Below are 12,323 nucleotides of genomic sequence, written 5' to 3' on the forward strand. Positions count from 1 at the left end.
ATCGCCCCTGTTCAGCTCCCAGACCGGAAACCAGGACGGATGCGGCGCAGCACCGTGACTTGGCTCGCAGTTTTTCTTTCTGTCGGGCAAATTTTATATTTGTCACCCAACACGCGTTTTGCGTAACTCGAGTTGAGTTTCACGCCTTCTTGGCTGGCCCAGATACCTTGAATGTGGAGTATTAATCTGCATTACTGTTTATAACTACGGGCACCGACAGTTTGTGCAATCCAACAGCGCCCGCGGGGTTGGGTCGGGTTGGACTGCCGCCATCTCCCCGTCGTTGTCCTTCAACGATGGACACTCGTCACTACAATGAGGCGACCGCACAGCCTGGTCTCGAGGTGCACATGCCGACGGGCCTCGAGGTCGTCCCAGGGGAGTATGGCCCATATGGGCATCTTCTCCCCGAAACCCGAGAGGGCAGCAACTACGACGGTAAGGAGATAACCACCGTTGTGTATCCGGGATCCTACGCCCCCCCCCAGCCACTTCTGTCGGAACTACCGGCGCAAGAGCAACCGGCGCGGAAAAGACGATTATGGCTTGTCTTTGGAGGTGTCATCGCTGCCCTCGTCATCGTTGGCGCCGTGCTGGGGGGTGTCTTGGGCAGCAGAGCTGCAAGGTCGTCATCGGGCGAATCTGAGGCATCGCAGTCCGGAGGGAGCGCGAACCCTACCAGTACTCCATCCGGCGGTGGAACGGGCAACCCCCCGCCATCTAATACAACCACAGCACGGCCCGAGTCGGTACGCCAGGGGTCGGCGCTGAGTGTTACAGGTTGGAGGAGATCGGACGGTGGCGCAGAGATGCATCTCTTCTTCCAGGATCCACAGGACGGGCTCAGGTATTCGCGATGCGACACCAGTCGCCGTACGGAGGCGAACGGTTCGTGCTGGGATGCCCCCGTTAGCTTTCACTCTTTTGCGAAGCCCGACACTCGTCTGGCCGCGTCCACACTTCTCTTCGGCGATCTATATCAGGTTTGTACTCACCATGGTTCTTGGTTTCAACCCCATATGCTCATGTCACCGGCCAGCCTCAAACCCAGCTCCTCTACATCGGCGGAAGGACGCGCTTGAATGGAACCAACTTCAACAGCCAGAATACGCCACCATACGCGGAAGACAGTATCAACGATCGTCAGGTCTTTACGGGCCTCAACAGTAGCGTGACGGCCTATTGGCCGTGGGCCATCTACCAGGACTCGGCTGGCGAGCTGCTCCACGTGCGTAACCAACTCCTAAGCAACTGGTCGCCCACCTCCACATGGGACGTCAGCAGGATCAACATTACCGCCAGAACGGCCTCCAGACTAGCCATCGTGCCCATGTCGACCAATTTCACGCGGATTGCGGTCAAGGGAGGGTACGCCATTTTCTACCAGGCGCCAGACGAGACACTGGCCGTGAGCATCACGGATTTGAATTCGCCCCAGCTTGATCCTGACTATCCTCTCTCCTGGCAGACAGGTTTGCGCACCCCCAAACCCAACCCAACCTTCCTCCTCTGATACAGGCGGCATCAATCTGACCCGGGTGTTACAGAACTCCCTGGCATAACCCTGCCCAGAGCCGGGCCGTTCAGCGCCTTCTCCGTCGCCCGTCCTTCTGACCCGCTCCAGCGCGTCAATACCTACGTGCTCTACCTCGACACCGAAGCCAACATCAACGTGCTCTACACGGAATCTTCGTCCGTCTCAGCAGACTCGCCCGCCCAGTGGACAACAACCCAGCCAGAGGTGCTCAGAGCCGTCGATAGGGATACAGATATTGCTTGTCTCACTCTGGCTACCTCGAACAACAATGCGGCGGGAAACCCGGTGCTGCTAGAACCAGCGTCTGGTGAGAACAGGTGTTATTTTCAGAGAGCAGGGCAGGTGGTGGAGGTGAGGTTGGACGGACAGGAATGGGTAGAAGTTGGGAGTATGCCGATACCTTGATATATCTGATGGGATGATATGAGAAGGAGTGGTTACTTTGGATTTGGCTTGTTAATTATCGCACAATTTCTCTCACAGGGGTTTCTGCATTCGGAGCGGCGGTGCATACTAGATGAGTAGCATATATTATGTATCTTGGGTAAATGTAATTGAGAACACGCTGTTGCGGGTACCGGGGATGGAGCCTTCAGACTCGGATATACAGGCGGTAGTTGCGGATTCGCTGGTGGCGGCCGAATTATGAACCGGTCATGTTGTGCAGGGCCCGGGCGACCGTGCTCAAGATTCCGCAGGCGGCGACGTTTTCTCCGCCAAATTCTTGAGGAGTACAAGAAGATGATGCAAAGAGCGATGTGCGGTTTGAGTAATGCTATCATATTCGCCACGGGACACTCCTAGTCGCCCGAACAACGCTGGGTTGATATAGGGGCAAACGAGTCAGAGCTTCACGGCGCAGCAATGGGTCAGCAGCCCATCAAGCAGCCTGGAAGTTAATAAAACCCATGAACTAATGCGGTGGGGTGGCTTTGTATTTGAGTTGCCGGGATGATCATGGGGTCGTATTTTACCCATCTCCTGATTGCTGCTGTGGCCTTGCTTAACTGAAGGAGGCGTTTAATATACAGGGCCGTTCCCATAATCGGCCCCTGCAAAGAAGGCATCCCACACACTCTCCATGTGTGCTTGTTGGTCAGGAGTATGCCGTATATAGGGGGAGAACTAACCCAATTGAAGTCCGTAGTAGCCAACTCTTTGTCGAAAGAGAAACCCCCACTTGCTACGTCGAACCGTGGACCGAACTCGGCAAGCTCTAGCGGTATGTCTTGGGAAACACGTGGAGAAGACTCGGCCCTAGTCCCGGTTCCGGAAGGAAGCCCGCGAGCATGCCGGTAAGAAACTGGTGGACTCTCTGTGCCTCATCATGGACATCCATCACCTCCGCCCAGCGGGCACATGACTACTCCAAGGCGCGCAGGAGAACGATGCTGTCTGGAGACTGGCCCGTTCCCGGGGGCTTGCGTCTCAACTCCAGTTCTAGAAACGGAACCATGGCGCCAAGGCTTAGCTTCTGTGAGATTTGCGATGCCTTAATAAGAGGATGGCTCCAAGCCCGCTTGGAGTGAAAGTAGCGCCGACGCAGATGAAATACACTGATCTCGGGAGAATATAAAGCGACTGTCGTCTCTCACTTTGGCTAGAAATCTGCGACGCAATGTGCACATACCCTTGTGGTACATGCTTATATGATGGAGAACAGCTCCTCGGACCGTCAGACATTCGTTGCTATACCTTGGGCAATGTGATAGAACCGCTCTATCCCCCCCCCCCCCCCTTCTCCCAACAACCACCCAAAATAAGTATCTTTCTTCTTCTTCTCACCCACCCCTTCCTTTACCTTCTTTTGATTTATTGCATGCTCAAAGGAAGTCATAACAAGGTTATATACTTAGAGCAAGTAGGCTACAGTATGATTATCCAGTCGCTTCGCTTGTACAGTTCGAAAAAGACGCTCATAGAGAATAAAGAATTATCCCAGGCTAGGTCATCCAGTAATGGTGCATATTACAGTACAGTGTCTCCAACCATTACATGGGTGCATGGTACGGTACCTTGGGTAAACGGAAGGTACAGCAACCAAATCCCATCCCTGGCGTGGCGGGCGGAAGGCGGGGCCGAAGAGTGCCAACTACGTCATAGACGTGCTCCATCTCCACGCCCGATTCAACAAACCTGGAACCCAGTGTGTGCTCAGAGAAGCGCCATAGGCGCCGCAGCGATTGGATACCTTAGTCGACCATGACACCGGACGGATTTTGGTCTGGAAAGTCTGGTATCGATAACCACTGCGACCGGTGTGTGGGCAGCTCTGTCAACCACATTTGAACCTCACAGGTCATCCATCATTACTGCTCGGCCGTGTTGCAACCCTGAGCTCAGAAAGTTACCTGTAAAACCAGCAACAATCCCAAAAAAATGCCCAGCGAACAGATTCCTGTGTCGAACCCGGCTGCTCTGCCGTCTCACCTGCCCGATGGTGTCTTAGACCTGGCTGTGCAGCTCCGGAAAAAGCCCCTCGAGGACCATGTGCGACGGTCGATCGACAGCTTCCACCGAGCTGCATGCTATATCGCTGCCGGTAAGTACTGAGGTTCTGCTTTGAAGCTATTTTGGCTGTAGTAACTGACTGCAGGCAGCAATGATCTTTCTGAGCGACAACGTCTTGTTGGAATCGGAATTGCGCGTCGACCATATCAAGCCACGCCTTCTGGGTATGATGAAGGTATCCCTCGTGCTTCCAAAGAGCTCCCTTGCTGAGTCCCAACAGGGCACTGGGGAACATGCCCCGGCCTCGCTCTGGTCTGGTCACACCTCAACCTCCTCATCCGCAATCACGGCGTCGACATGATCTACGTCATTGGCCCGGGCCATGGTGCACCGGCTGCTCTTGCTGCGTTGTGGCTCGAGGGTTCACTCGAGCGGTTTTACCCTGGAGAGTACGACCGTGATGCGGTTGGGCTGAAGAACCTAATCACCCGGTTTTCTGTTCCGGGAGGGTTTCCCAGGTCGGTGTTTGGATAGTCCTGGACTACGCTACCCTTCACTGACGTTTTCATAGCCACATCAACGCCGAGACTCCCGGAGCGATTCACGAGGGCGGAGAATTGGGGTACGCGCTCGCCGTCTCATTCGGCGCCGTCATGGATAATCCCGATCTCATCGTGACTTGCGTTGTAGGGGATGGTGAAGCCGAGACTGGTCCTACTGCGACGTAAGTGCACGGCGGTTACTCAAGCTATGAGCGTAGTTTAGCTTACAGAAACCAGGGCATGGCATGCAATCAAATACCTTGACCCGCGAGAGTCCGGCGCTGTTCTTCCGATACTGCACCTCAACGGATTCAAGATCAGCGAGCGGACCATTTTCGGCTGCATGGATGACAAGGAAATTGTTTGCTTGTTCAGTGGTTACGGTTACCAGGTGTGCATTGTCGATGATATCGACAACATCCATGACGATTTACAAAATGCGATGGAGTGGGCACTGGCCGAAATTAAAAAGATTCAAGAGGCGGCCCGTTCAGGGAAGCCAATGGTCAAGCCCAGATGGCCAATGCTGGTATTGAGGACTCCAAAGGCAAGATGAAGATGCATCCTCCCATTTTGTCCGTCGCCGGGTTACTAACAGAACGCCAGGGATGGACGGGTCCGAAAGAAGTTGACGGGAAGATTATCGAAGGGTCTTTCCACTCTCATCAAGTCCCCCTCCCAAAAGCAAACAGCAGTGACACCCAGCTCAAGGTGCTGGGAGACTGGCTATCCAGCTATAAGATCAACGAGCTCATCAGGAACGGGAAGCCTGCCGACTTAGTCCTAAGTACTCTTCCTAAAGACGACCAAAAGAAGCTCGGCCAGCTCAAGACCTCCTACGATCCGTATATCGGTCTCAAGGCAGTTGATTGGAAGGAATTTGCCGTGGAGAAGGGCACGGATCAGAGCTGCATGAAGGCTACCGGAGGGTACCTGGACAAGGTGTTCCAGGAGAACCCGACCACTATCCGGCTCTTTTCTCCCGACGAACTGGAAAGCAACAAGCTCGATGCAATCCTCAATCACACGCAGCGCAACTTCCAGTGGGACGAGTACTCGCGTGCCAACGGTGGCCGTGTCATCGAGGTGCTCTCTGAACACGACTGCCAGGGCTTCATGCAAGGGTACACATTGACCGGCCGAACGGCGCTGTTCCCCAGTTACGAGTCGTTCCTGGGCATCGTGCACACCATGATGGTGCAGTACTCCAAGTTTGTCAAGATTGCCAGAGAGGTAAAGTGGCGAGGCGATCTGCCATCGATAAACTACATCGAGACCAGTACTTGGGCGAGACAGGAACACAATGGTTTCTCGCATCAAAACCCCTCATTCATCGGCGCGGTCCTCAATATCAAGCCTGAAGCTGCCAGAGTAAGTCCTGTCACAACCACTCGCTTACCCTCCTCATCTGACCCAACTTGCCACAGGTCTACCTTCCCCCGGATGCAAACTGCTTCCTCAGCACAGTCCAGCACATTCTCAAGTCCAAAAACAAAACCAACCTTGTCATCGGCTCTAAGCAACCTACCGCCGTCTACCTCTCACCGTCGGAAGCGGCAAACCACTGCCGTGAAGGCGTCTCTATCTGGCACTTTGCCTCGACCAAGGACCAGCAGTCTTCCGCTCCGTCAACCACGAACCCTGACGTGGTGCTTGTGGGCATCGGCGTCGAAACAACCTTTGAAACCGTCAAGGCCGCCGAGCTCCTCCGTGCTATTTGCCCGGCCCTCCGCGTGCGAGTTATCAACGTCACGGACCTGATGATCCTCATCGCTGAGTCCAAGCACCCGCACGCGCTGAGCAGGGAGAGGTTTGTGGAGCTGTTTACGGCCGACAAGCCGGTGCTATTTAACTACCACGGATACCCGACCGAGCTGCAGGGGTTGTTGTTCGGGCGGCCGGGGCTGGAGAGGATGTCTGTGGCGGGGTATATCGAGGAGGGGAGCACCACCACGCCGTTTGATATGATGCTGGTGAATCGGGTGAGCAGGTTTGATCTGGCTGAGAGGGCTCTCAAGAAGGGTACCCAAGGGAATGACGAGGTTAGAGGTAGGTTGGAGGGGTATTTGCAGGAGGTGAGGGAGAGGGTGGGCAAAGTGAGGGAGTTTATCCGCGAGTTCGGGAAAGGTAGGCTGATCTCGTCGACATGCGGATGGATGATGTAAGAAATGCTAATATGATACTAGATCCGGATGAGATTTACGAACTGCCAAAGTTTGATTAGGAGGCCCGGACTCGACGGATCGTTGCTGAGAGCTCAAAGGTGGCCTCATGGATTTGAGAGCAGGTACCCTTTACTTCCGGCTTCTAGTGAGCCAACGATGATTGTGACAGGGCGATCCGACTAGGATTCGGGGTTCGTCGGCACGCTAGTACTTAGTTCCTCATCTTCAGCGAACGGTCTGCATCAAAGGATTCGTACAATCCTCCTCGGTAGTGAACTCGACCGCTGTCTCTCAATCATATGACCCATGCGTAACGTACCCAGTTAACCCAGCTCTACTGGGTTATATAGGTGATTGCATGTTTTTTCTCTTCTTCTCTACTCGTTTTACGGTTGTACCATCTGGAAATACGGTCTTTCATTTTTATCTATTTATTTATTCATTCCTAATTTTGCTCTCTTATCATGCTACTTTTCGAAGGATCAGGTATCGAGAGAACCGCATCCGCATCGGAAAACGCACCCGTCGAACTACGAGAACAACATCGCGACCATTTCCCTACCTCTTAAGCATTAATACTCCAACTATCCATCTGCTCCACAGCCTGCGCTATAATAAAGGATGCCGAGCTCTAGTACCCTGTGACCCATACGTACTCAGCCAATCCTTCAGACCTTCAGCTTCACCGCCCTCTCAGCCGTGCATCCAGTCGTCTACGTCTCCACCTGCTCCTAATTACGTGTAGTCCGCAACCACCCAGGCAGCCAGTCACCGCCCTTTCACAGCTGCAAACGCGCGCTCCGGCAAGAAATGAAGGTGGAGTTGGCGCTGGCGAGGGACGTGAGATGTGGGGAGTCGCCAGATTCTCTTATCTATCAGTGCCCTATGCCCGCTGCCGCTAGAACACTTGAATCCTCTTCTCTGACGCTCGGGTGTACCCGCCTATCCTTGCTCGGCGTGGCGCAATTTTCTCGTGTAGTGTGCGGATCGGCCATGGTTTGCATCCTCTGCAGGCTCAAGCCATCGACGGTTTGCTAACCAGTCGGCTCACGACAGGCCCGTGTCATGCATCTCGTCTGACAACCGTGTCTCATTCCTCTGCCCCGGGCTGCCCCCACCCCCCGCTAAGAACCTTAGCGCGCATCACCATCTTGTAAACGGGCCAACCACCCGTCTCGTTGGCGCTTGAGGCTTGATCCAGTATCACGCGGGTCAGGCTGGTTGCCTCATTCGACCTGCGGGGGTCCTGCAGCCCTGACCGTGGCCATTACAGTGCGTTCATGTGCCTTCATCCCGCCCAGGCATCTCTCGGATAGCCTGATCCATATGCGGGCAAGCCGCTGCAACAATCCGCCGGAACGCTCTGGGATGCCTTGTTGGCTGAACCCCCCGAAAAGCCCGGCCGCAAGACCAAAAATATATATATCAAAGAAACGATGCGGCAGCGGCTGAACCACAAAAGGATCCCGTACCAAGCGTCCCCGGGTGAAAAAGAAGCAAAAGCGGCAGGCGACGGATTAATTAATTGGGGCGATCGTAGGTTGGTTTTCAAGGTCCGGGTTTGGCGCGCGGGGATTACTAGTGCACAGTTAGTAGCATCCCGTGCCGGCAACCCCCTTACGGCATGGCTATGCCCGTGGGGGTTATTAATCCATTGGCGCTCGCCAAGAAACCTGGCCCAGAGGCTCATCACTGCGCTGCCGGCACCGTTCCTGAGCGACCTCCCGGCGCAACGTTGACGCCCGCGCGGGTGATGAATTGGGGAAGCCGGCAAGGGAGAATCACCAGAAGGACCCGGAACCACGATGAACAAGATTTGGGAAACGGGAAGAGAGAAAGGGACGGTCGCAACACCGGCGGGGACCCATGCTTTGAATTGGCTAATAAGCTTGCCAGGACCTGAGCTAGCAGTCGCCGGCAACGCATGCCGGCCAATCCGCACTACTGCCGGTCCGACGTACCCCAGCAACGAGGCGCCCGCGGAGGCGCCGGAATGGTACGGATCGCCCGGACCGGTGGCGCGCTACTGCCCCTGGGATTGACGAGCATTGGGCGGGCCCCGCGGAATCACACCTCAATCGGTGCCTTCAACGGCGAACATCAAGCTTGGCGGCCCCGATGGTGATGGAGTCCACCTTGGCGCGCAATCTTTTCCTTCCCCCTCTCCCCTCTCTGGCCCCCCCCCCCGGGTGGGACGGAGCAGAGCATGGCTGCTTGTCACGATTCCGCAGCGTTGCAAGCCTTGCCATTCAATTGCCTGTCCGGGGCAGGTGCCGGTTCCGCTCCCCGGACCACCATGAGAGCCGGGGAGGTGGGGGGGTGTTTCCCCAGGCCCCAGGAGACCCAAGAGCCCAGAGGCCGGATGGCCCAGAACCCGCCATTCACAAGCCACGCTCACATCTCATCTTTTTCAGCCCTTCCGAGACAAGCCAACAGAGACTCCCGCATCCCCACCATTCAGGCCCCGGTGCATGCAGGGCAACAAACATGGCGTGAGCACCAAGCTGCAGCAAGCCCATCCCGGAAAGGGCAACGGGGGGCGTGGCCGGGGCTGCCACACAACGGGCCGAAATGCTTCGTGCGTGCTTGAACCGGGCTTGATCTCGCAGGTTCTGTTGCAGCCACATGTTGGGGAAGATCTCCCGTCATATGCCCAGTGAAGGTTCGACACATGGTGCCGATGCGTGTCATAGGCGCTGGTATTAGCGTGCGTCTCTCCATTCGGCCGCTGGCACGCGATAACCCAAACTTTTTGCTGTGGGATGCCAGGGACCAAAGTCGCAGAGGCGCGGAACACTGACGAAATAGGCACGGGGCGCGAATTTGCTGATCACTTCCATCGACCAAGGTCTCAGCGTGCCTTTTTAACACGGACTGGGCCAATCCAATCCTTCCTATTCTCTCCCTTCACGCAACCCTGATCATACCCCGACTCGGATTCTCAATTATCGGCAATAACCAACTTTAACTAGACTAATATGAACAACATCCGACCGAGCATCTCGACTTCCGCAAACCGAATCCCAAGATTGCAACGCTCGACAAACGAGATCGACCCTCGGCGAGGCTCCATTGGACGTCTGAGCTGCTTTTTCTACTTACCGGCTTGGGGGACGGTTGCCGGGAAAGTCCGTCATACTGCGCAGCGTGCTGGCCCCGGTTCGTCTGATCAAGAGACACCCCGTTCGCCGCAACGGCGGGAACTCGCCCGACTGGCGGGGAACCATCCGTATACTGTACGACTCCCGAGGCGCTAAAATAAAAAGGCCCTTGTTCAGCGCCGACTGCCACCGGAAACCCTGCTGGTTGCAGACACGAACCCACGAGCCCGACAACTGCCCGTCTCTGACGCCCCAATTCAAAAATCACCAAGACCAACAGCGAGATAGCAGCACTTTTACCATCCCCGGGAAACCCGTCCTACTGGGTCGCCGGATTCCTAAGAACCATGCCCAGCCAACTGCACATTTCAGATGCTCGCGACGACGCTAGCAATGCTCACGTTCCCGAAGTCATATTCCCGGCCGGGAACAATGATTTCCGCGAAGTACGGAACCGGTGCGCGCGGGCATGCCGGGAATTCAACAACACTCCAGAGGACGCCGACCCGGAGAAGCGGAGCCAGAAGTGGCTCGAGTAAGTTTGCTCGGCCCCACCCGACGCCGGAAGCAGACCCGGTTCCCAGAATGTCACCTAAGGTAGTCAAGGATCATCACTAACCGGCTCTCGATCGCCACGTACTAGTATCGTACGTCCGGACCGCGACCGCCGCGAGGATGGCCCGGCCATCACGCACGACCAGACGTTCGCCAACCCCAATCTGAAAGCAAAGACGCCCTTTGTCAAGCCGCCGGTCTGGATCGATTACGGCATCCGCCTCCATGTCGGCGGCTCCACCTTTATCAACAGGGACTGCAAGATCATGGACACGCCAGTGGCCGACATTGTCATTGGCGAGGGCTGCAATATCGGACCTAACTGCGTCATTGTCGGTGTTAAACGTAAGTCCCGACCCCCACGGGATCACGGTAGCCGAGCCGCTTCCTAAGCCCCCCTTGCCCCCATCCGGGTCGGGTCGGGTGCTGCTCCCGTGAGTGTGCGGCGGGCTGCCCGCACCCCGCCTCTCCCGGAAAAATTGCACGACTGACAGCGACAAAACCCAGACCCTCTGCGGCTCGACGAACGCCTCATGAGACACAGCATAGGGCAGCCGGTTACGATTGGCAATGATGTCTGGATTGGCGCCAACGTAACCATCTTGTAAGTCGTGACCGCCGGCTTCATCTTTATCTTACCCGTCCCAGCGCAGCGCCATCAATATGTCAAACCTGGCAGAATCCTCCAAGCCGTTACCACCCCCCCTTCCGCACCCCCCCCCCCCCCCCCCCCCCCTATTTTTTTCCCAATCGCGAGTAACCTGCAGCGCTCCGCCACCCCCCTGATTGGTTCACCCGAAGGCTGACATGCGGTGGCACCACACCGGCCAACTCTCCAGAGGCGGCGTCACAATTGGCGACGGCGCAGTTATAGGCACGTGCAGCCTGGTAAGCAGGGACGTGCCGCCCATGAGCGTCGCCTTCGGCTCCCCGGCCCGCGTGGTCAAGTCGCTGGACGACGTCGGGCCCAGCGACTTTGGCGGCGTGACGACGACGACCACGCTAGCCGAGGCCATGGCCCTGGGCAACCGCCTCCCGATGCAGGCATGCATTGCGAAGCATGGGCCCCGCCACAACCACCACCACCAGCATCACCACCAAAACCACCACCAGGACCCTCTCGCAGATCACTCGGACCTGGACAGCGAGGACCTCGACCTTGACCTCGACGCCCACCTCCCGCAGAGCTCCATGTCGTACTCGCTCAGGGGTGCCGGCGCCCAATCGCAGCGGCGCCGGCAGCACGGCGGGAGGGGGGTGGGCGAGCGGGCGGAGACGGACCCGTTGCGGCCGGGGCGGACGCGGCAGCGGCGGCTGAGGCTGAGGAGGTCCGAGATCGAGGCGGTGGCCGCTGTGACGGCGGTGGTGGTCGGGGTGCTCATGGCCTTCTTCTTTGCGGGTGTGTACCTGGGTACCACCAAGAGGCTTTCTCTGTTCGGAGTTTGACGGCAGGCGCAAAAAAGGAAAACGGGTAGAGGCTGGTACGTACGCGCTCTAGTACTAAGTTGCTCGGGCATCATGTGCCCGCCATTCTCGCGGGTATGGGTTTCGGACAAAAAAAAAAAAAAGAAAAAGAAAAGCAGGGAGGGGGAATTATACAGAGGGAGGGATGTGCGTCGCACTGCCGGTCTGGAACCGCGGGCGGGATGCTTGGCCGAGGGTCTATAGACGGGGGTGGAGCTTTGGCGTAACGGATGCGTTCTTACTGTACTACTAATATCTGGCTGGGTTCCTATTCACTTGCTATGTCCTGGTAGTCAGTGTCAAATGTTTGCTTTATGCGGTCTTAGGCTTTCTGCTCCCTCATTTTCTTATGATAACAATCAGGCTTGCTTTGTTTACTATGCGTCAAATGCCTAGCTATGGGCCTATCGCTATACAGCCATCATAAGCTTACACAAATGCAAATTCATACCCTCAGCTCTGGCTCCGGCGAGTTGCGTGTAATGTGGGAGCTCCTACGCCTTGTGCA

General features: G+C 56.3%; 3 protein-coding genes across 3 annotated transcripts; all 3 read left to right on the forward strand.

Annotated features, from left to right (window-relative positions):
- Positions 1-296: 296 nt before the first annotated feature.
- MFIFM68171_07100 (Fucose-specific lectin) lies at positions 297-1,942 on the forward strand (the record flags this gene model as incomplete). The annotated part of the gene is made up of 3 exons (XM_071062520.1): positions 297-983; positions 1,040-1,472; positions 1,548-1,942. 3 exons carry the CDS (start codon positions 297-299, stop codon positions 1,940-1,942), a joined length of 1,515 nt encoding a protein of 504 aa, XP_070918621.1.
- A 1,974-nt stretch (positions 1,943-3,916) lies between these two features.
- MFIFM68171_07101 (XFP N-terminal domain-containing protein) lies at positions 3,917-6,754 on the forward strand (the record flags this gene model as incomplete). Its single annotated transcript, XM_071062521.1, has 8 exons — positions 3,917-4,079; positions 4,138-4,212; positions 4,269-4,506; positions 4,560-4,712; positions 4,768-5,077; positions 5,137-5,901; positions 5,958-6,657; positions 6,717-6,754. The coding sequence occupies 8 exons, from the start codon at positions 3,917-3,919 to the stop codon at positions 6,752-6,754; spliced, it is 2,442 nt and encodes an 813-aa protein (XP_070918622.1).
- A 3,389-nt stretch (positions 6,755-10,143) lies between these two features.
- Positions 10,144-11,797, forward strand: MFIFM68171_07102 (Mannose-1-phosphate guanylyltransferase; the record flags this gene model as incomplete). Its single annotated transcript, XM_071062522.1, has 4 exons — positions 10,144-10,331; positions 10,440-10,696; positions 10,859-10,955; positions 11,191-11,797. 4 exons carry the CDS (start codon positions 10,144-10,146, stop codon positions 11,795-11,797), a joined length of 1,149 nt encoding a protein of 382 aa, XP_070918623.1.
- Positions 11,798-12,323: the final 526 nt, after the last annotated feature.

Source organism: Madurella fahalii, assembly GCF_045866475.1.
Source record: "Madurella fahalii IFM 68171 DNA, scaffold_4, whole genome shotgun sequence".
In the NCBI taxonomy this organism is placed as follows: Eukaryota; Fungi; Ascomycota; class Sordariomycetes; order Sordariales; genus Madurella; species Madurella fahalii.